The sequence below is a fragment of the Antechinus flavipes genome, chromosome 4 (genome assembly GCF_016432865.1).
Source record: "Antechinus flavipes isolate AdamAnt ecotype Samford, QLD, Australia chromosome 4, AdamAnt_v2, whole genome shotgun sequence".
NCBI classification, from domain to species: domain Eukaryota; kingdom Metazoa; phylum Chordata; class Mammalia; order Dasyuromorphia; family Dasyuridae; genus Antechinus; species Antechinus flavipes.
This window is the reverse complement of record NC_067401.1, coordinates 166,741,164-166,766,700: the sequence shown is the minus strand read 5'-3', so window position 1 is coordinate 166,766,700 and position 25,537 is coordinate 166,741,164. Positions and strand designations below refer to the sequence as shown.

At 33.6% G+C, this 25,537-nt stretch overlaps 1 protein-coding gene across 3 annotated transcripts in view; it reads left to right on the top strand.

Annotated features, from left to right (window-relative positions):
* The window catches only part of RPTOR (regulatory associated protein of MTOR complex 1), a 551,396-nt gene that overhangs the window by 206,543 nt on the left and 319,316 nt on the right, over nt 1-25,537 (top strand). For all 3 annotated transcript variants that reach the window (XM_051995401.1, XM_051995400.1, XM_051995399.1), the window contains exons 5-6: nt 4,509-4,655; nt 22,333-22,508. In XM_051995401.1, the coding sequence (XP_051851361.1) occupies nt 4,509-4,655; nt 22,333-22,508 (323 nt within the window). The remainder of the gene's footprint in view (nt 1-4,508; nt 4,656-22,332; nt 22,509-25,537) is intronic.

The following is a 25,537-nucleotide window of genomic DNA, read 5'->3' as shown; positions in this document are numbered from 1 at the left end:
CTAAACCAGGTAGGCTGAAAACAGAGAAAGAAAATTATAAACAATCTCCCTAATGAATATTGATGCTAAAATCTTAAATAAAATATTTGCAAAAAGATTACAGAAAATCATCCCCAGGATAATACACTATGACCAAGTAGGATTTATACCAGGAATGCAGGGCTGGTTCAATATTAGGAAAACTATTAACATAATTGACTATATCAACAACCAACCAAACAAAAACCATATGATCATCTCAATAGATGCAGAAAAAGCATTTGATAAAATCCAACAGCCATTCCTAATAAAAACACTTGAGAGCATAGGAATAAATGGACTTTTCCTTAAAATAGTTAAGAGCATATATTTTAAACCTTCAGTAAGCATCATATGCAATGGGGAAAAACTGGAACCTTTCCCGGTAAGATCTGGAGTGAAACAAGGTTGCCCACTATCACCATTATTATTCAATATTGTATTAGAAACACTGGCCTCTGCAATAAGAGTCGAGAAAGAGATTAAAGGAATTAGAGTAGGCAGTGAGGAAACCAAAGTATCACTCTTTGCAGATGATATGATGGTATACCTAGAAAACCCCAGAGATTCTACTAAAAAGCTATTGGAAATAATTCATAATTTTAGCAAAGTAGCAGGATACAAAATAAATCCCCATAAATCCTCAGCATTCTTATACACCACCAACAAAATCCAAGAACAAGAGATACAAAGAGAAATTCCATTCAAAATAACTGTTGATAGCATAAAATATTTGGGAATCTACCTACCAAAGGAAAGTCAGGAATTATATGAGCAAAATTACAAAAAAGTTTTCACACAAATAAAGTCAGACTTAAATAATTGGAAAAATATTAAGTGCTCTTGGATAGGCCGAGCGAATATAATAAAGATGACAATACTCCCTAAACTAATCTATTTATTTAGTGCTATACCAATCAGACTTCCAAGAAAATATTTTAATGATTTAGAAAAAATAACAACAAAATTCATATGGAACAATAAAAAGTCGAGAATCTCAAGGGAATTAATGAAAAAAAAATCAAATGAAGGTGGTCTAGCTGTACCTGATCTAAAATTATATTATAAAGCAGCAGTCACCAAAACCATTTGGTATTGGCTTAGAAATAGATTAGTTGATCAGTGGAAAAGGTTAGGTTCACAAGACAGAATAGTCAACTATAGCAATCTAGTGTTTGACAAACCCAAAGATTCTAAATTTTGGGATAAGATTTCATTATTTGATAAAAACTGCTGGGATAACTGGAAATTAGTATGGCAGAAATTAGGCAAGGACCCACACTTAACACCACATACCAAGATAAGATCAAAATGGGTCCATGACCTAGGCATAAAGAACGAGATTATAAATAAATTAGAGGAACATAGGATAGTTTATCTCTCAGACTTGTGGAGGAGAAAGAAATTTGTGACCAAAGATGAACTAGAGACCATTACCGATCACAAAATAGAAAATTTTGATTATATCAAATTAAAAAGCCTTTGTACAAACAGAATGAATGCAAACAAGATTAGTAGGGAAGTAACAAACTGGGAAAACATCTTTACAATTAAAGGTTCTGATAAAGGCCTCATTTCCAAAATATATAGAGAACTGACTCAAATTTATAAAAAATCAAGCCATTCTCCAATTGATAAATGGTCAAAGGATATGAACAGACAATTTTCAGATGAAGAAATTGAAACTATTACCACTCACATGAAAGAGTGTTCCAAATCACTATTGATTAGAGAAATGCAAATTAAGACAACTCTGAGATATCACTACACACCTGTCAGATTGGCTAAGATGACAGGAAAAAATAATGATGAATGTTGGAGGGGATGCGGGAAAACGGGGACACTGATGCATTGTTGGTGGAGTTGTGAACGAATCCAGCCATTCTGGAGAGCGATCTGGAATTATGCCCAAAAAGTTATCAAACTGTGCATACCCTTTGATCCAGCAGTGTTTCTATTGGGCTTATACCCCAAAGAGATACTAAAAAAGGGAAGGGGACCTGTATGTGCCAAAATGTTTGTAGCAGCCCTGTTTGTAGTGGCTAGAAACTGGAAAATGAATGGATGCCCATCAATTGGAGAATGGCTGGGTAAATTGTGGTATATGAATGTTATGGAATATTATTGCTCTGTAAGGAATGACTAGCAGGATGAATACAGAGAGGCTTGGAGAGACCTACATGGAGTGATGCTAAGTGAGATGAGCAGAACCAGGAGATCATTATACACTTCGACAACGATATTGTATAAGGATGTATTCTGACGGAAGTGGATTTCTCTGACAAAGAGACTTAACTGAGTTTTATTGGAGAAATGATGGACAGAAACAGCTACACCCAAAGAAGGAATACTGGGAAATGAATGTGAACTATTTGCATTTTTGATTTTCTTCCCGAGTTATTTTTACCTTCTGAATCCAATTCTCCCTGTGCAGCGGGAGAACTGTTCGGTTCTGCAAATATGTATTGTATCTAGGATATACTGCAACATATTTAACATATATAGGACTGCTTGCCATCTTGGGGGGGGGGGAGGAGGGAGGGAGGGGGAAAAAACGAAACATAAGTGATTGCAAGGGATAATGTCGTGTAAAAATTATCCTGGCATGGATTCTGTCAATACAAAGTTATTATTAAATAAAATAAAATTAAAAAAAAAGAATTATGTTTTACATAGTGTTTCCCTTCCTTATAGTTTCTCTACATTTATTATAAGCAAAAATAATATTTGTTAATTTTACTAAGCACTATTGAAGGGTTGGTAGAACTAATGTAAAAAGCCTTATCTACAAGGAGTTTTCAGTATGGTAGATGGCAAAAAGGATACACAGAACTCACACGTGAAAATATTTGAACAGCAACAAACAGTCTGATGTAGTGAGCCATAGTCATGGGACCTGACTAATTCTAGTTCTGCTTCTAACAAATTTGATAAGTCACTTGATTTTTGTGGAATTATTCTTCTCTTGCCTTCTCTGAAGGCAAGCTGCAGCCTTTCAAACTCTGTATTTCTATAATTCTGTTCTTCTAAGAGATGATTTCTTCTCATTTGGCCTTTTGTTCTCATTTCTTCTATTTTTTGGGGGGAGGGGGACAGGTCAGTTCATTATTGTGTTATAATACATACTATTACATAATTTAGGTTGCAATTAATTCATTAAGTACCTGCTATGTGTGCAGTTTCTTTTTATTAGGTATTGTGAATCACAGAACTGTTTGGCACAATGGATAGAGCCTTTGACCTGGAATCTGGAAGATTTGAGTTCAAATCTAGATTGAGATGCTTAATAACTTTGTGGCTCTGTCATATAATCTTTTTGCTTTAGTTTCCTCAATTATAACACCTATTTTACAAGGTTTATTATGAAAATCAAATGAGTTATTTTTGTAAAAAAATGTTTAGCACATTGTTTGCTGATTCCTTTCCCTGACAAACCCCTAGGGGAGTGTTTTATGTTGGCAGCCTACCAGTTGATTCCAGTAGCAGAGGCATTTATTACTAATACTGCATAGCAAAAATAATAGGTGCAAAAAATACCCATAAATCAAAGTATACTCCCAGAAATATGTGCAGCATCTTGGGGAAGAATGGTCATAAACAGTTGTGTGGTTGTGAGACATAAATGTACAGAATACATATGACTGAGGCCACTCAGTACTAAGGCTCTGTTGGACTTAAAAGTAATTTCTTTTCTGTCAACTTTTCACTATGTTTTCCTCTTTACACAGTTTTTGCTGTCTTAGTCATTTAACCATATTCCCAAGTCTGCTCCTACCTTTAGCTCAATTCTTAGTTTTTGGGTTTTGCTTTCTCTTTCTGTCTTCTTAAGAGATTAATTCTGGCCTCCAGTTACATGTCTGGCTGGAATATGTGTCTCTTCTCCTTCAGCTAGATCTCATGTTCTCTCAACTGACTTGTTAATTGCTTTATGAGGTATCTCCTGGGTAAATAGTTCCACTTTTAAACACATTCTTCTCCTTGTTAGTTACATTAGATCTACTGTTGTCCTAGAATACTTAAGTGTTAATTCTCTCCAAAGCAATTTTTTTCTTTGCTCATAGTAACACACTTATATCTCATCTTCTATGATTATATCTATTGAGTTTATAATATTTTAGAGTAGGAGGGTTCCTTCTCTCTTCCCCCCCTTACTCTCAACCTCCCTCCTCCCAGAAGTCAATCAGGAAAAAAAAATCTCTTCATGTGAGATTATAAGATCCTTACAGGGACAGACTGTATCTTGCTTACTTTATGTGTCTCCCCCAAAACTACCCAGAGTCTAGTATAGCAAAACATAATAGTGACCTTTTTTTAATGAATGAAAATTGAGATTAATATGTATGTACTGTACTTTTCACAGTTGCAAAATTTTACATTTAAAACTCATAATTTTGACAGACGCCCTTAAAAATGAGATCTGGAGAAGGGAACTGTATTTATGGTTTTTCTAATGCATAAGTAATGTATATTTATTTTCTTTTGTTTTCCAGAACTACACTCAATATATTCCACTGTCCATATATGATCTGCAGACTTGGATGGGTAGCCCTTCCATTTTCGTCTATGATTGCTCTAATGCTGGCCTTATTGTCAAGTCCTTCAAACAGTTTGCACTACAAAGGGAGCAAGAGTTAGAGGTGAGGCATTTTAAAACAGAAAAACTTTTCTTAAGATTAAGTTTTTTGGGATTTTCCCCCTGATTGGTCTCTAGGAGATAGGTTGGGGCATTTTTTATTTGTTTTGTTTTGTTTTTTTGTTTGTTTAATTTGTTTTTTTGTTTGTTTTTTGTTTTTTGTTTTTAGTTTTTTTTTTTTTTGTTTTGTTTGTTTTTTGATAGGGTTAATAATTTTCACAGTGCCAAGATAAGCTTATTTGATACTGGAGCCTTTGATATTGAAATGGAGTCATACGACTTATTTTCTATTGTATTTAATGTCAATTTTAATTTGAATGTGAATTAAGCGATAGCATTCATAAGAGTCAGTTAGTACCTCAGTGGTCTATACCACTAAGATAAATGTGACACACATTTGTGTGTCACACACAAATTTGTGTGAGACACATTTTTTATACGACTATTCCAATGTCTGGATACATGCTCTGATTTCATTAGCATATCTGCTATTTTACCAAATATGTTGGCTTTTTCCTTAAAAAAAAAAAAATTAAATGATATAAAGCCAACCTACACAGAGTTGCCATTAGTGGATTTTAACAAATGGACTAGAGAATCACAATTGTGTTCTGATAATAAGGAAACATCTTTCCTTAGTTGTTATAATTAATATTTGTTACCTGTATTAAATGGTAAATTTTAAAAAGAAATTAAAATTTGTTTCAATTAAGAGACCTTCCCCTTCTGGGATGCATAGTACTGTCACCATAAGGATCATGAAGAAGGAGAACTATGATCCTCAAGGAATAGATGAATTCTAAGTAGTCAGAGCACACATAATTAGGAGCAAAAAACTCATGATCTCACATGTATTATTAAGATAGATTTATTTTTAATAAGATTAGAATTTTTTGAGTTCTGCTATTCACTTGAAATTTGGTTTGGTCATATATATATATATAATTAAGGTTTTTGAAATGTCATTTTTTAATTTTGTAAATTAATGCTTCATTCAGAATTATTACATAAGGTTGACTGACAAATATAAAGCTCCTCATTTTTAAAAAATCCCATCAGGTTCTGCTAATCATTTTTCCCTCATTTTATAACAAGAAGAAAGAAGAGCAGTATTTTCCCTCTTCAGATTCTCGTATAGTTAGTCACTAATGGTGAGATAGATTGTCTAATGAGCACAAAAATAAAGCCAAAAGCTTTGAGTGACACCCCTAGGTCATTAAATGAGTAATAAGGAACATGTTGATTTAGCTCATGTAAATAAAATGTCAATATAGTTAGCCTAATTTTCAACATTGACATTTATAAAAATTTTGTGTCAGGAACAAATTTTTTTTAAAAATTGATATTTCTTATTGTATTCATATCTTTGGTTTTTTGATCATCAGTCTTTCATTTATGACAAAAAATATTTTTAAAGAAAAAAGAGGAAGAAGAGTCAAAAATCAGTTTTATTTTAACTACTTTATCAGGACACCTATATATGTGGCAAAAAATTACCATTTTTTGTTATTTTACTTATAATGTACAATGAATATTTATTTCTCAAAGTAATGAGAAGATTGTTTTATCCTTTGAGATGTTGGATATGTATTCAGTAAACGCTCTATTCGTTTATTTACATATTGCTAAGATTCTGTGTGTCAAAGAGAAAATTTTTTCAGTGAAAAATGTTGTAAGTTGAACTCAGTGACTGTTTTTATTTTGTACATTATTTCTTTAACATTTCTCTGTAATATTCTAACATTCAGAATTTTGGTTTATATCATATTCTTTGTGAACCATGAAATTTGATGAGATTAAATTTACTGGCATTTTGCTTGATCGTTTTATGTACAATTTTAAAAGTTTTTATTCCATATGTAATTCAAAAAAGAGGAATAAGATAAGCATTTCTTAAATGCTGATTATGTGTCAAATTTTCTACCAAGCTCTTTATAAATGTTATCTCATAGTAACCTTAGGGACAGAAGCTACTATTATCCCCATTTTTATTTTTGTGAATTAATGCTTCATTTTTAAGTCGAGAAAACAGAGGCTAATAGAAATTAAATGACTTGGTCAGGCCAATAACTAAGAAATGTTTGTCAGAATTTGAACGCAAGTTTTTAGCACTCCAGCCCCTACACCATCTGACTCTTCCCCCCCCCCCCAAAAAAAAAAAAAAAAAAAGGTTTTTATTGTCAAGGATACTGTCTCTTTTGATCTTCACAAACAAACCTATAAAATAGATATTAATATTAAATTCACTTTTCAGATCACTGAGGCTGAATAAGGTTAAATAACTTGCCTCTAAGGTCATACAACTAGCCAATGTTTGAGTCAGAATTTGAATTCTAGTCTTCCTGACCCCAGGCCCATTGATCTATCCAAGGTGCCACTTTGCAATTTATAGCATTGACACTGTTCTAATAAAGTTGGTCATCATCATTTTCTGGGGCAAGAACGTAATCTTAATTCTATGGAAAAAAATCTGTTCCAATTTGGATTGGTTTTCACATATAATAAATATTACACACTATTTCAGAAATGTAATTATCTTCTGCATAATGCTCAGCCCAGAGGTCTAGTGATTTCAGTAATCATACTTCATGCATGCATAGCTTTCCCTTTTTGAGAAACCAACATTGTATAGTGAAAGAAATGGGATCAGAATTGGAAACTCTGTGTTTAAATATTCATTATTACTTATATATCCTATAATCTCGTTTTGCTTTAGTTTCCTTATCAAGCAATATAAAGGGGTTATAGTTGATGACATCTAAGGCCCTTTCTCACTTTAAATTTATGAAACCAAAACTTCCTATTGGCTAAGTAAATTAGGCTTCTTTGGGATAAAGGAGAACCCCAAATATATAGGCCTTCCCTCTCATCTTGAGAATCTGAAGCTAAAATCATCCTAACTCTGCTGCACAGCATTTAGAAAACAAAAGGGCTTTTTGAACAATACAAGGGGCCTGGATATGGAAGAAACCGCACCTTTGATTTTAATGATAGGGATCTCCCCAATTATCAGGTGACAATCTGTACCATCTCTGTCTTAAATGATCTTAGCTACACACAGAACATAAAAGAATTCAGTGAAATCCCCAAGACCACTGAAGAATGTTTTAGACATTTTCCTGAGATTAGCTTTCTGTATACCAGACATGTTGTTGCTTGAAATCATAACAAGTTTTTATAAATTTGTGGAAATTTTAGTAGCATGTTAAAAAGACGTTGAGAATACCAAAATGTATTAAATGGGTCTCATTTCTTGTAATAAGCCAATGAATAACACTGGCCTCCTGCTACCAGAACTCAAAAAGTAATATCATTATTTAAGATCATTCTTTTTTCTTTTTTTTTTTTTTTTTAACCAAAATCTAAACCCTGACTTTTCTATTCTGGAGAGGCATTCTAAGAGTAGGATGCAGCTCTAATTTCTAATTAATTAAGGAGTTTTGCAAGATGGAGGAATCTATGCAGTTCAGAGAAGTCTTGAATTCAAGAAAATCCACTGAGAGCTCTTAAAATGAATGTAGTTAAATGTTAATTTATTTGATTTAATTTGCTAGTGTAATTTTGATAAGCTTTTGTTCTGTATATCAGCTGATTAGTTGTCTTTGGAGTAGAGGCTGTGAAACATAGATTCCTTGTCATTACAGGCATCCTATAACCTATATATTTAGTCTAGTTTTTGTAATATTTATTTTTTATTCTCAGCCTCTTTGATTTGACTCCTGGGGTTTTTGTTCTTAGCAGTGTCATTTGGTTTTCTTGTTTGTATTAGAATTTGCAGAACTGAGTATAGGTTTTATGAAACATGTTGCTTTCTCTTTCTTTTGAAAAACTCAAACATAGCATAGTACATTTTAATAAAAATGAAGGAATTTGTCAAATTGTGGTTTTGATTTCTTCATCTTGAAATCAAATTAATTTTTGGATACTTAACATATAAGCTGTCCTGGCAATCTTTTAGATGCATTCTGCCTGAATTTATTTTACTTGCACTCAATGTTGATTTTAAATAAACATTTAAATAGAACATTAGAAAAAGAATGAGAGTTTAAAGTGTTTTTTGACCTGCACTTTCCCTCTGTTTAAGAGTGGGAATGTGTCTTACTCAAGCAGTTGAAAAACCTAATCATTCAGTTAAGAAAATAGAGTCCCAGAGATGGGAAGTAACTTGTACAAGGTCCTTCAAATTTAAACATTTTATTTTTAGTGAGTTTTTTCATCTTCCCCCTTCTACATGAAAACCTTTTGTTTTTACCATCTCCTATTCATTCCTGTTTCCTCTTATTTTTCTGATAATACATGTCTCAAATTCTATTTTGGAGAACAATTTATCTCCTCTTAAGAGAATTGGAATACTTAGTCTTTTTCCTTAGGGTAGTTATGATAAAAATTTAAGTTTTTATGTTAATGGAAAGATTGGAACAAGTGACTTCTAATATCTGTTATGATTTCAGTATTCTATGTGCAAATACATTATTTTGATAGTTATAATTAATGTGTATCACATTGTGAGGTCTCTTTGTTCACTTTATGTTATTTCAGGTAGATCTTTTTATATTTCTACCTGGCCCTCATATTTGTCATTCTTAATGGCAGTATAGGAGTCTGTTATAACACACATAAAATCTAGATGGTAAGCTTTATAGCAATGGATCTCATACTTTTGTTTTCAGTATCTTTGTCCTATTAAAAATTAATGAGGATCTCTCCAAAGCGGTTTTGTTTATCTGGGTTATAGTTATAGACATTTACCATATTGGAAATAAAAATTATTTTTGAATTTGTAGACCCTCTAAAAGGATTTCAGAGATCCCTAGGGTTCTCTAGACCATACTTTGAGAACCACTGCTTTATAGGAATAAAATATTTTTTGATATTTGACATATTTATTATGGTCCCTAATTTAGTTGAAGATTACAACTAGGTAGATCTTGCTGCGGAAGAACTCTGGGACTTGGAAATAGAAGAACCAAATTCTTATCATAGCTTACACATTGATTATGTGAGAAGTCACTTAACTTTTCTTGGATTTAGTTTCCTCACCTTCAAAATTCAGATTATAATAGTTTCTACTCCATAAGGAGTCATTGGGATTATATTTTTAGAGCACTTTATTACCTTAAAGTATGACATAAATGTTGTTGTTCTTGTCACTATCAGATATTATATTTTAAATTTGATATTTAAAAGGCTGTGATAGTAATGATCAAGTAGATGTAGAAAAAATTATTACTCTAAATGATCAATAGTGTAAGTCAATTAGAAAACCAGAAAAAGTATAAACAACAATTCCTATCAGTTGGATTTGAATTCTCATATTTTTGATAACCCAGTGGTAGCCAACTAAAAATAATCATTTATCAGTGAGTACTGTTGCTTTAAATATCAGAATGTTAAAGGATTATTGTCTCCAGGTATCACTGAAATAAAGCTTTATATTCTAGTGTCTACCTTATAGCTTATAAGAAGAAATGAATAAATGTTAGAAACACACTTTCAAGTTATTTTAATGAAAGGTGCTAGATTAGTCTGAAATATTATAATTACATATAATTGTGCTTGAGGCACAAACTATAACTAAAATTAATTTCTTCATTGACATTCACTTTATCTTAAGGAAAATATCAGGTAATCAATGTACCTGTCAATGATCCCTTTGGTATATTTATTCATTTACTCAACAACTCTTTACCCAAGAAACAATATTCTTGATTCCCTTCCCCTTTACTCTTGTGCCACTACTTAACTTATAAGGCCTTTTGTCTTCTCAGAATGCAGAATTTCTAAATTGCTACACTTGGAAGTGATTTAGTTCTCCTTAATCTTGGGATCTTCCTATTAAGATTATTTCCAATTTATTTAGTCTGATTTATTGGAACATAGTTGTTTTTATGATGCTTCCCTCATTAGAATGTGAGCTTTTTGAGGATAGTGAGTACTTTATTTTTTTCTTTTTTGTTTGTACCCCTTAGAATTTCATGGGCACTTAATTATACTTATTGACTTAAGATATGAAAAAGAGTAAATATCTAACAAGCAAACCAAAGCTAATTTTTGTTTTTTTAAATAAGTTTTTATTGCTATTTTATGTTTTTTATATTCCCAAATATTCCTCCCTTCCTTTCTTTTCCAAGGAATCATTCAATATGGCAGATATTTTAAAAAATATATCAAAACATAAACAATACATTTAAGTCTGAAGACATGTGCAATGTATATCATCTCCACAAAGGGGTAGATTGGGAGTTTCTATAATGTTTGGGCTTGCTCTCTTGAGGGCCTCAGGATCAGTCAGAATCAGGATCAGTTAAAGTCCTTGATTTTTAGGAGGAGAAGTGAAGGAGGCAGGCAAGCTGCCATGTGACTCGTCACAGATGGATCCTGCGCTCTGGAGCCTAGAGCCTGAATTCTCTCTCTTCGGCATGCTGTGTCAAAGAGAGTCTGAACCTCTCCCTCAGCCCCCCAATCCTTGCCTCTGATTACCTCTTCACAACATGTTCAGCAAACGCCAATTGTGAGGAGAGCCATTTGTTTATATACCCCTTATCACATCTTGAGTAGGCAATTAGCCTTAAGTGCTCTGCTGTCTTTAGATTCAAATACACCTTTTCAGAGTTCCAACCCTCTACATCTCCAGCTTTCTTTTGTTTTAGAATAGGTTGTCATCCCCTCTCAGTTTTCTCAGGGAAGTGAGAACCCCAAAAAGGAGGTGATCACGCCCTCTTTGACTTCTCAGGGGGAAAGATGAAAGACAGCAAAGTGGGGAGTCAAACCAGATATTGTTAGCTAGTTTCTGGGCTGAAGGGTCTTACTTGAAACAGGTATACATAAATCTATCAGCATGGGAGGTATTACACAAGCACATAGTAATATAAACAGACTAGTAGTGATGACTCTCCCCACAGCCGATGCAGGCTCAACGTAGTATGACAAACATGAATTGTACATGCAAGTAGTGATATAACAAACAACATGAATCAACATGGTATTGTAAGAGATTTCCAGAAGTCCTAGAAGGAGGGTATGTATATAACAATCACATATGCCTCCTTCAGCAGCCAGGAGATAGTCCAAAAGCAATCTATTGTTCATTACTTCACATGTCAGGGAATCCAAGGATTCCTGCAGATTTTGAAGTCCTGCAATAGCCTTATCATGTCTCAGGGATTCCAATGATTCCTGAGGGTTTTGAAGTCCTGCATTGTTGTGTTTTTCTTCTTTAAAATATAATGGTTCTCTCTGGGAGCAGGTTTCTTGGGGAAGTTTTCTGGAGGCAGCCTTAGTTTCAGTTAAAAGTAATAATTACTCCAAAATGCGGCCAGGTGCTAAAAGTTCTGATCTTTTATTGTTTCCAATATAGCCCAGCTAGTTTTCTTAGAGGCCCCTCTCTCTCTCCTTGGTTCTAAGAACTCTTGCAGCTTTGTCCTTTGCTTCTGCCTCTGCTTTCTTCAGCCTCCAGCCAGCACCAAAGTGAAAGTTGGAAAATGAATCTGACTCCACCTCTGAGAGTGGGTTTGTGGGCTTCCTCCCAGAGTGCTCCTCTCCAACCCCTGGCAATGTTCCGAAGTAACTAACTTGACTGGCTTCCTGAAGCTCTATACATGCTTCTTCTCCAAGAGTGGGATTGTGGGATACGAGAGTGGGATTATGAGTTTCCTCCCAGAGTGCTCTCTGGCCCTAAGAGCTTCAAGGGAGGTGTGAATTCACAAAGTTACAAAGTTAACTTTGTGAATCTCCCATACTTGTGAACTCCAATGAGTAAAGGTGTCAACACAAGTATTGTTTCTCAGTTCCACTTAGTACCTTTTTTCTTCTGACCCATAACATCTCCATGTAGGATCAGATCAGTCATACTGAACCATGCTAAATTAGATAATTATTGTCTCTATCAACTCTAATAACAGTTTGTAAAGATTCCAGCATCTCCCCCTTTCTTTTGTTTTAGAACATAAGGCAGTCATGACCTCCCTGACTTCTCAAGGAGGTGAGAACCCCAAAAAGAAGGTGATCACACCTTCCCTGACTGCTCAAAATAGAAGTGAAAACACCGTAAAAAGAAGGTGGTCACACCCTCCCTGACATCTCAGGAAGGAAGATGAAAACACCAAAGGAAATAGAAAATCAAATCAGATTAGCAGGTTTCTAAAGGGGCTCACTTGAAACAGGTATGAAACAAGGTATACATAAATCCATCAATATGGGAGGCATTGCACATAATTACATACATAAAATATATAAGCACATAGCAATATAACACAGGCTAGTAGTAATATAACAAATAACATGAATCAACTCTTTCCCCCAAGCAATTAACTTATCTGGTCCCTTCCATTTACCACTTTCTGGATCTCTCCAACATCACCTGGTGATTATCTAAAGATAGTGGAACTGCTCACACTGGACACCACCCTTACAGTGGGTTATAAAACCTGTCTGCCTGAGTCAGTGAATCTTTATCAAAAAATAAAGAAGTTAATTGTATAAAGAGCTAAATTTAGAAGTTCTCTAGGGTTACCTGTGGCTCCCCCTTTCTTTTGTTTTTCAAGGAGCGTCTTGATATCTCTGTTTCTCCTCTCTACTATTGCCTGTCCTTGAGGATTAAATGGCATGCCAGTGATGTGTAAAATCTGATACTGTGCACAAAAGTGTGCAAAATGTTTAGAAGTATATGCAGGTCCATTATCTGTTTTTATTGCTGACACACATCTTTAATTGCAAATGTTTGTATAAGGAATTCAGTGATCACTCAGGCAAAAGTAAATCCTGAAAAGGTCTTGACTACAACATGGATAAAAAACAGACAACCAAAAGATTTATAATGGGTCATATCCATTTGCCACATTTCATTGGGTCTCAAACTACAAGGGTTTTTCCCTAAGGAAGTGGAGGAGTATGGAAAGGAAGGCAAGGTGTACAATATTTTTACTATGCTCCTAGCTTCCTCTTTTGTTATCCCAAATTGTAAATGTAAAGCTCAAGCAGCTTTATGATATTTAGAATGAGATTCTTGGGCTGCCTGAAATAAAGTAGTATTGGCTAACATGGTTAGAAGGCTCTCTGCCTTTGAATTTCCATCAAAAAATAGGACCTGGAAATCCACTATGAGAGTGGACATGCAAGGTATAAATCTTACCTGGATGCTTTGTCATTTGCTCTTGAAGTTCCTTAAAGAGCTGATATATATTAGAGGCTACAAATTTTATTTGAGCTGTGGCAATTCTTTGTACCACACCTACTGAACAGGCCGAATCAGGTATTATATTTACATCTCCTGGATAATAAGTAAGAGCTGGATTGATTGCATACAATTCATTCCGCTGAGTAAACTGAAAAGGAGTTCTGACTACTCTCTGGTTAAGTCACGAGAGTATACAGCACAAATATTATGTTTGGATGCATCTGTAAAGATAGTTGGCTCTTTAAGAGGAACCTTAGAAATCTTTTCTTCAAGAATCCATCGCCAATTATGTAATAGTTGGGTTATCTTTAATGGAGACCTGTGTGTAAAATTTGGAGCTGGAGCCAACTAAATTTGCCACTGTGGGATGTTTTCATAGCATATATTAATTTGTGCATTGGTTTAAGGTTTATATCTTCTCAGGTCTTATCCCAGATAATTGTACTACTCTCTTAATGTCCTTTAATAAAATTCTAGCCACAAGCACTGGGTAAGGAGTAAGGCTTTGTTTTGGTTGTGCTGGGAGGTTCACGTACTCTATCACACTGTTTCCTTGATGAAAAATTGCTGTGGGTGCCTTTTTTGTAGCAAAAACTGATATTTCCAAGGGTTTTTGAGTGACTCTTTCAAACACATTGGATAAAGCCTGTTCAGCTTCTCTCATAGACTCTTGAGTTTCGTTTGTGAGCTGACATGGTGAGTTTAAAGCACTGTCTCCCATTAAACTGTCATATAATGGTTATAATTGATAGGTAGTTAAGCCTAACGCTGGACATATCCATTGGATATCTCCTATCAATTTCTGAAAGTCATTTAAGGTGTTTAGCTTCTCTGTTCTTAAGGAAAGTTTTTGTACTGTAAGCACCTTAGGGTATACTTCATATCCTAAATATTGAAAAGGAGCATGTCTTTGAATTTTTTCTGGAGCTATGTGCAATTTGTAGTTCCTTAATGTTTCCATGGTCTTGTAGAAATGTTTCTAATATTTGTTCCTCAGGTGCGCATCTCAATATATCATCCATGTAATGTAACAACATAATTTTTGGAAGTACTTTTCTTACTGGAGTAAGAACAGCAGCAACCTCCATTTGGCACATACTAGGGCTATTTTTCATTCACTGGAGCAAAACTGTCCATATCTTTTATAAGGTTCAGCTAAGTTAACACTAGGTACTGAAAAGGCAAATCTTTTCATAGCTTCCTTATCTAGAGGGATAGAATAGAAATAATCCTTAATGTTTATAACCCAAAGAGGCCATTCTCTATATAATTGAGAAGGATATGAAAGCCCAGGCTGAAGAGTTCTCATAGTTTCCATCTGTTCATTTACTTTTCAATCAGTCAACATCCTCCATTTTCCAGATTTCTTTTTTTACAGGTGAATTCCAAGGACATAGGGAAGAGTGTAAGTGTCCTTGGTCAAATTGTTCCTGTACCATATCTAATAAGGCCTGAATTTTATTGCTACCTAAGGGTCACTGTTCTATCCACATTGGTGTATCAGTTTTCCATTGAATAGGAACAGGTGAGAGTGTTGGCAGGTTTTCAGCAGTAGCCCTGCCTAAAAAACTGAAGTACTCATTTGTAAGATGTTGTAAGATGTCTCTTCCCCATAGATTGAGGGGGATCTTTTCAATTCAATCTTTTCAAATTCAATTGTAATTTTCAATTACATTCAATTGTAATTCAATTACAAAAGTAGTAAATTAGCCTTAAGTGCTCTGCTGTCTTTAGATTCAAATAGTTCCAGCCCTCTACAAGTATCTTCTCATACCTCTTCAAGTTTCAAGGTATCTGTCCTTAGGTTTACCCTAATTTAGGTGTACTCTCAGAACTGGCTAATTACTGCAGGTGTAAGAGAAGACACTGTCCCATGGAAGGCTTCCTCCTGTATATGTTCCCTATTATGCATTCCACCATTGACCTCTACCTTCCCTTGATTACTTTTTTTTTTTTTTTAAATAAATGTTTACCTCAAAATCTCCTTCTTGGGTCCATATTCTCCCATTCTCCCAGATAACATTTACCCCAAAGGATTCCAATTCCTTTATTATCCCAAATTTCAAGCACCAAATCCCTTAAGCCATATCCATTGTGTGGTCTTCATCTCCTTTCATAGATCATCTCTTTTCTCATAGGATAACACACCATTGTAACTCTCTATCAAGAAAACCCTCTTTTCCCCTCATTTCCATTTTGTAATTTTGTTATGTAATTCCTGAGTTTATCTTGGCAGGTAGACTCTCACGTGTCTTGTGTTGTTTACCACTATTTTAAATGGAATTTCTCTATCTTGATGTTGGGCTTTGTTGGTTTTATAAAGAAATACTGATTTATGTGAGTTTATCGTATATCCTGCAACTTTGCTAAAGTTATTTCAAGTAGTTTAGCTGATTCTCCAGAGTTCTCTAAGTATTTATCATATCATCTGCAGAGTGTGAAAATGTTTCCTCATTGTCTATTCTAATTTCTTTGACCTTTTTGTTCTCTTCTTGCTATAGTTAACATTTGTAGCACTATATTGAGTAATAGAGGTGATAATGAGCATCCTTTCTTCACCTAATCTTACTGAGAAGGCTTCTAGCTTTTCCCCATTACAGATAATGCTTGCTCATGGTTTTAGATTGATACTGCTTATCATTTTAAGCAATATTCCCTTTATTCCTGTGTGCTCCTTTGTTTTTTTAATAGGAAAAACGGTTGTATTTTATCAAAAGCTTTTTTTGCATCGAGATATTTCTGTTGGTTTTGTTAATGATATGGTTAGTTATGTTGATAATATTTTAATGTTGTACCTCCTAAGTCCTATATTTTAAAAAATTAATAAATTGTGGCTCCCTGTTATTTGTATTTTTTTCCCTGGCCATTTGCCGTATTTTTTCCTTGACCTGATTATTCTGAAATTATAACCTTTCTTGGAGTTTTTATTTGGGATCTCCTTGTTGAAGTGATCAGTGGATTTTTTCAATGCCTTTTTTGCCCTTTGGTTCCAGGACATCAGGACAGTTTTCCTTGGTAATTTCTTGAAAGATGCTGTCTAGGTCCTGCTTTGGTTATCAGATCATCCAGTAAATCTGACATAGTTTCTCCTGGATCTATTTTGCAGGTCAGTTTTTCCCATGAAGTATTTTACATTTTCTTTCATTTCTTTCATCCTTTTGTTCAATTGATTCTTGATGTCTCATAGAGCCATTAGCTTCTACTTGTCTAATTCTAATTTTTAGGAGTTTTCCTCAATTAGTTTTTGTACTTTCTCTTCTATTTTTGTACTTTCTTTTCTATTTGGCCAATTTGGCCAATTTTTTTTCCCAAGCTGTTGGCTTTTTTTCATCCTTCTCTTGTATAACTCTATTCCCAATTTTTCTACTTTTCTCATATGATTTTTAAGTTCCTTTTTAAGCTCTTCCATGAATTATTTATGAATTTGAGACTATTAACTTTTGCTGGGGTGGAAGGGTCACTGCCTCAGGCTTCTATTCCAGAAGTTCTAAATGCTGGCTGGTTACTGGGTACTACACTGATGTTAACCTGAGGCCTATAAGGCAGCCTCATGATGTGTATGAGGGTCTGTGGGTGGGTTTGGTACTGTGGGAGGCTCTAGTGCTTTGGCATCTTACATGGCACCGAGCTCTGGTCTTAGTAGTGTTGGACATGTGCTAAGGTGCTGGGTTTCTGCATTTCCCAGGGATACATTGGAGCGCATAGAAATTTGGCTGCTAGAAGTTTGGCTGGGACTGTGCTGAGGCACCTGGCAGTTCTTAGAACTTGTCCCTTTCCCCTGGCCAGGCTGAGGCATGTGGAGAGGCCTGGTGTGACCTTTTGCCTACTTCATTGCCCTAGGGCCAAGAATCTACTGCTAGTTTGCTGAGAGGGGCCTGCTTGCAGGGATGTTTTTTGTCCTTGACTGGGATCCCTCTGTTGAGACACATCTGCTCTAGCAATCATCCCAAGTTTTTGTTACTAGATTTCCCCGTCTTTTTGCTGGTTCTGCTGTTCCAGGATTTGTTTCGGGGTGCTATTTTTATGACTATTTGAAGGGGATTATGGGAGAGTTATGGTGATTTAATGTTTACTTCATCATCTTGGCTCCTAGAAGTTGATAGTTTTTAATAATTGTGCAATCCATTCTTATAGTACTGTGCCTCAGTAGTGGTAATATTTCATTAATAATGACAGTCTGCTTCCTTATGGATCAAGGCAAAGCTATTTCAAAATGACTCAACTTCAGATTAGAGGCCAGTAAACTTCATTCTCCTGAGATTTATCCCAGTTTTCCTTCATATTCCACATTCACATATTTCCTGTTCATTTCTTTTTCCTGCCTTTTCTGCCTGTGTTTGGTGGGAGGCCACTTTGGCATTTATTTTCATACAGCATAGAGAATGAAAGAGGTGAGTAGTTTTTATGCAAAAGCAACTTTCTGGATGCTTTTGCAAGGATGCCTCTGGCTGAATGTATTCCATCAGCAGAATACTTGTGTGTGAAGCGTCTTCTGACACATCTGTTAAACTTCACGTAGCTTTCTTCATGACTCAGATTTAGACTTTAGATTTTAGACTCAAATTGTGCCCAAATCAATCTTGTTTCTTAGTAGGGTTGTCACAGTGGACCTAAGAAGTAATTTCCTGAGTAATACAAGTTGGATTTCCTGATGCTCTTTTAGTTTGTATAGCTAGAGAAGAGCCTTATTTTTTTTGTAAATGCTTCCTTTCAGCTTTTTTTTTTTAAAGCAAATGTATTAAAATTTAAACAATTTATAGCAAACTTTGAGCTTTGGTTTATTTCTAAGTGTACCATTGTGTCCTAGGATTTTTGTTCTTATAGGGGGGATGAGTTTTAATGAAATGTGTTCAGTGCTCCCTGTTTGGAAAGTTCAGGCATTAATAACATTGTATTATTATAATACAGTAATATAATATGGATTTATACCCTACTGAGTATGTACAATTCATTTAATATATACATATATCTTTTTATAAATACTCAATAGTATTTAGTCATTATTTCTTGGCACATAGTATCCCTATTCAAGATAGAAGCACATTTTTATAGAAAATGTCCCAACAGACAGGAGACCTAGATTTTAATTTTGTCTTTCCAAGTAATTTTTTTGCTTTAGATAAGTCACTTCACCCTGCTGTTTATATATATTCATATAGTAAATGGTGATAATCTGAGTTATGAGAATATAATTAGTATTTGTATAGGGCTGGCAGGGAGAAAGTAGGGAAAAAGGAGAAGGAAAGAGGGTGAAGGAAAGAAGTTATTATGATAAATTAACAATTTTAAGCACTTGATACTTAAAAAAAGGTTTAGAGAAATTTATATATAAGTTAAATTCTTTTGAAGCTAGAAAACATTAAAATTTTATACCTATTAAAATATATTTATAATAATAATTTTTATATCACCTGGTTTTTTTCTCTTCTTCAAGAGAGCCATCCTTTATAACAATGAATATTTTAAAAATATGAAATGACCAATCAATGCAGACAAAAATTATATTCAGTATTGCTGAATATAATGGACTTCTTTGCAAAGGAACAAAGAAAGGTATCTTCATATATCTTCTTTGGGGCCAGGCTTACTCTTTCATTTTATATATATATAATATAATTTCACAACATTCATTTTAAGTTATATTAAGGTCTTTTCATCTACATTGATACTTATCATTTATATCACTTTTCTGACTCTGCATTAACTTATGCAAGACTTTTTTTGCTTCTCTGAAGTTATCATATTCAACTTTTCTTATAGCACCGTTATATTCCATCACATTCATTTTCCAGTATTTGTTCCCTACCCACTGGATACCACCTTGTATCCAGTTCTTTGCTGAAACAAGATGTACTACTTAGTATAAATGATATTGTGAATATGGAGCTTTTCTTTTTGTCTATGTCCTCCTTAGGATATATTATATCTCTCAATGCAATGATATTTTAGTAATTTTGTATGCATAATTCAGAAACAGTTTTTTACAGTGGTTGTACCAATTTGCAATTCCACCCATAATATATGTCTTACTGGCATGTTTTTCTGATTGTCCCCTCTGATAAGTGTTAGGTGAAAATACAGAATTGTTTTGAGTTTTCATTTCTTCTATTAGTTATTTGGAATATATATTTTTTAATAATTGATAATAGATTGCAACTCTTCTTATTTAGCATGTAAGTTTCAAAAATGTCCTGCTTGTTTGTGATGGAGTCCTATAATGTCAGCACACTGGTATAAAATGTGGAAACATCATAAAAGTTAAATATTTGCTAATATAACATGATATTCCAAGTACTTCTTGATAAAATTACCCCATAGGTATTATAATAACATCTTTCTAGTTATTCAAGTAATTGAATATCCTTGATGGTGGGCATTTGGTATGGGTAGAGGGGAATAGAGCACAGATCTCAGAATTATTCCCTACCAAATTGTTCATTTTAGAAGTTTTTGTTTTTTGTTCTTTGTTCTTTTGAAATTGTCTGGCTCTAGGGGAAATTAATATGCGTGTTTTCATTTTGTAAATAATATTTGCTCTGTGAATTATCAATAAGGTTGTAGGTTTTTATTTTGCTTTTTCGAGGTACTGTGAAAAATGTAGCAGTAGATATATAAGTTTAGCTATATAGCTTATACCTTCATGTTCTAGCTTTCAGCTGGGAACTGGGGGAGAACATTCTATAAGTAATGGTGAAGACAGTGGGACTCTTGATACAGTGGTCTAGTGTCAGAGGATAAAAGAGGACCTAACTTTTTGAAGCATTTCATTCTTCATTTGGCTATGATGATACTTATTTCATGCTCTATATTTCCATTTCATGGTACATATATTTGGGCAGGTATTTTATAAATTTATTTTCTTAAGTGATTCCTGGGATTTTCCAGCTCTGATGTATTCACTTCAGATCATAAATTACTCCCTTTGTGGATCCCACATATCCTGATAGTGATTCACAGGCCAGTTCTAAAGCAAATCATTTCTTATATATGTCTACTTTGCTCAATTCAGTTCAGTAATTTTTTCCCCCAACAAAACTAGTTCTTAAGTTTTTCTCTGCACAATTATTTTCACAATCTAGAAATCTATTATTCATATATAACCCTCAGTACAGTATACTGACATGCCATATAGTCTTGTGAATCTCATTCTTTTTTATAAATGATTAAAATAACAAAAAACAACCTGTTATGCACTGCCAGATATTGTTCCTGGTTAGTAGTACAAAATAAATGGTAAGGAAAATCAGAAATCATTACCTGGTAAATTTGTTTAATTTAATTTTTTTAATATGTCATTGATACAGTACTATTATTTACTTGATAAATGGAATTTCTTTTATTGCAGTAAATACTTGATTATACTTCAAATAATGGAGTGACAAGGCACAAAGCATTGCAAGATTTCAAAGCAGATTTACTCCCTTAATTGTATTTTGTTTAGCATAGAGTAGATTTAGTTTGCATTCTTTGAGCACATCTTTTTTGGCAGCTTGAGACTGTGGTAGTTGAGTGGTGGATATTAACTTTGCTGTTGTTAAACCACAGATGTGTGTGTGTGTGTGTGTGTGTGTGTGTGTGTGTGTGTGTATGTGTGTGTGTGTATAAATTCATTTGTTGAATTTCATTTGCTAACTGAAATTTGGCCTTCTACAGCATTGCATTTAAAGCAACTTAATTGGTTATAGAGAACTAATTGTTTCATTTCACACCTGGAGATTTTACTTCATATAATCATGAGAAAATAAAAATAATATTTTGGATTTATGTAGTGCTTTCCTGCCTAACTGTTCACAATGCTTTCTAACATCCTTCCTATTGAATTAAAGAGCAGTTAACACTCCTGCTTTACTGGTAAATTAATTTTTGTACAGCAAAACCAATATATTACTATATAATGAAACTAGAATAGTTTTATTTAGACAAGATTGTTATTTTATTAATGTTTTCTTCTTCAGAATTACCTGATATCTTGTTCCAAATTACCAATTGGAATACTTAGTAAAAAGCATTTAACTTTAATATTAAAGTATCTTAATATAAAATTGAATAATTGTTCTTTGATAAAACTGCCAAATGAGTTATTTACCTATATATGTTTCAGAATCTTAGGTTATAAATACTTCTGTTGGTTCCACTATCTAGCTTTTGAGAAAGTAGTAAATTATTCCTTGTTTTTCAAATTGGAAAGGCTGATTATAATGTTTGCTAGACTGAAATTTGCCATATTTGAATTTTGATTCTAAATTTAATCCAGCTTTGCTAGCTGACAAGAAAGAATTTTGGAATGGCATATTCTTATTGGCAAGTCTTGCTATTATTTATTCCCTTGAAATCAATTCAGAATTCAAAAAAAAAAAAAAACCTCTGAATCAGTACATAAAAAAATTCAGAGAAAAGTCCAAAGCTATTAGTGATAGCCGATTCATTCTTTTGTACTCAAGATATATTTTCTAAATCCTTCTCCAAATGAGTCATTTTTTTTTTCCTTTAACATTCTGCCCTGTAGGTAGCTGCAATTAACCCAAGTCATCCACTTGCCCAGATGCCTTTGCCCCCATCAATGAAAAACTGCATTCAGCTAGCAGCATGTGAAGCTAATGAACTACTACCTATGATCCCTGACCTTCCAGCTGACCTTTTCACATCATGCCTTACAACACCTATCAAAATTGCGCTCAGATGGTAAGTGTCTATAGTTGGTGAGACAGGAATTCTAGGTTAATGAATTTGTTGACCCAGATATTTGCACCGTACTATGCTTCTTAGCATTGGTCATTTAAGTAGCTTTAAAGAATGCTGCTTAGACAATATCTTATTACCCAAAGCCATAAAAGTGCCAATATCTCCTTATATATTTTAGATTTGAGATTGCTATTTATGTTTTCCAAGAGTAAGAGATTTACTCCTAGATATTATGATAATCTGTTTATTCAGAGACTAGTTATATGTATACTTAAAGCACCAAGAATATATTTTAGCCTTATAAATTTGTATCATTATAAAAGGGCTCTAGCTCACTCATAAGCACCAAAGACGCTTGTTTTAGAACTTGGATTATATATAAACCTGAAGGCTAACGTGAAATATATATCTTTTTCAATATGTGCTTCATTTAGAATAACTTTTTTTTATTTTATTGGTAATTATTTTGTTAATTTTTAGTACCTTTCTTAGAATTTCAGAACATTTTACCAACATTTTCTCCTATGATGATTACAAATATTGCATACCTTCTTTACAATTCCATAAATCAGTGACAAAGTTACCTATTTTTTGCTTTCTAATCTAGGTTTCTTTTTCTTTGACCATTGTGTTACTTTTTAATAATTAGCCTTTTATTTTTATGGAGTTAATTTTTTTGTTCAGAACACATTTGTAGTAGCTTTCTTAAGGAACTAAACAATAAAGGAAGAACTTAAGTAGTTCTATTAATTCTTTTATTAATATGAACTTGATAGTCATCAGCAAACATGATCATTTCCACATACAAAGTATACAAAAAGAGAATGGCATCATATATAAATCAGTCATCCTGGTCAGGAAGCATTTAAGTATTTAATATTTGGCAGACACTATTAAGTTCTGGGAATATGACAGTAAAACAAATATCTTTCCCAGGAACCTTTCATTCTTATTGGGTAGACAAAATGTAAATGACTTGGTATATGAGATTTTACACATAGAAACAGAGATAGTGGAAAGTTATCTGCAAGTAGAAGGGAATAATAATAATAATAACTCACATTAACTAAGGCTTCTCATAGAAGATGGGATTTTTATGCTATGTTTTGAGGGAATCTAGGAACCTAAGAGGTAAGGGTTAAGAGGGAGGATATTTCAGGTATTGAGGCAGCTCATGCAACAATAAGAATATGAAGATGGAACATTACATGTGAGGCAAATGTAGCTGTATCTTAACAGTGCATGATGTAAAAATAAAAGAGGATTCAAATAGTAGTAAGGAGATACTTTATGAAGAGCTTTCATATGACAGAGGACTTTATGTTTGATCCTATAGGTCATTAGAAATTATTGGAATTTATTGGTTGGGGTAAAGGTATTTTAATTATACTTGCTCTTTAGGAAAATTCTTTTGGCAGCTGAGGAGAAGATAGGTAGGGAGAGGAAAATTTTGAGAAAGGGGAAGCAACTAAAGGACTGTTGCAATAAGTCCAGCAAGAGGTGATAAATTCCTTACAGCTGTATCTGCAGAAATGGAAAAAAGTGGACATATTAGATGTTTCAGAGATCTGTGGGATATATAAGACAAATTATATTCAAATTTTTCATTATTCATTAAATTTTACATCAAAATATTGACACTTGCCTTTTTTGTCTGTCACTGGTTGAACTTCAATCTGCTATCTGCTGTACATTTAAAAAATATTTTATTCATGGTTTTTTCTTTGTTTAGGTTTTTTGAGGTGTATTAATTATCCTTCCCCACTCCCCATCCATGGAATTCCCTCCCCAAGTAAACCCTTCATTTCATCAAATAAACATTTTTTAATACTTAATATAAAAAACATTTTTAATAGATAATCTTAAAAGGTATATTATCATTCTATAATGAGAGTTCATTAATTCTCCAGTAAAAAGGCAGGAAGCATGATTCATCCTCATCTTCTAAATAAATAGTCATTGCATTGATCAAATTATCCCTTTAAATAATGTAGCTAGTTAATAAAATTTTCTGTTTCTTCAAAGTTCATTTTGTATCAGTTCATATTAAGATCCTTTGAATCTCTTTGTTATTTTTACATCTTAATAATATTTATATTCATATGCCATAATTTTTTCAGCTTATCCTCAAATTGATGAACTCCATCTTGTTTCTAAATCTTCACAATGAAAAAGTGGGGCCATAAATATGTTTGTACATATCCCTATGTCTTGGTTCTCTTATGTTTTATTCAAAGAATATATACAGTTTGGTGACTTTGGGAGTATAATCCTAAATTACTTTGAGAACTATTGGATTGCTTATACATCTACTTCTGTACATCAATGTTCCTTTTCCTAAGAACAACAGAATGGATGTGTAACATTTTTAAAAAGCTGTTTTGGTTGGAAAAGGACATTTACAAGAAAGGATAAGAACTTTACTTGATACAGTGATAACTATAGAGTGAAGGCAAAGCTGCTAAATTCGTATGTTAATTTTTCTCTACAAAGGAAAATAAGGACAGTGCCTGTCATCTAGAAAGCACTTTGCATATGATTGTCGTGAGGAAAAAACACCCTGAAACAGAAACCATAACCAATAGGGAATTGATAAGTAAAGAAATATTAAGAAGGAATCTGACCTTATTTGTTGAATTCAAGTCACCTAGCCCAGATGCACTACCTCCTTGGATCCTTCCTGAATGACTGGCAGAATTATTCCTGAATTGTTGCAAGACATTTGAAAGATCATAGAAAAAAGACTGGTGAGGGGTTCTGTTCTGATTTACACTAGAGATTTCTTTTATCTACTACTATTTTGGGATAAGCATATTCTAGCCCCACAATTTATTCTAAATTTCTTCTCTAGATCTTGCACTACTTTCTGTTGCCCTATGCATACATATATATGTGTGTGTGTGTGTGTGTGTGTGTGTGTGTGTGTGTGTGTGTGTATATATACACATGTATATATATATATATATACACACACACACACACACACACACACAAACATATCATACACATATCATTTATAGCCATAAAAA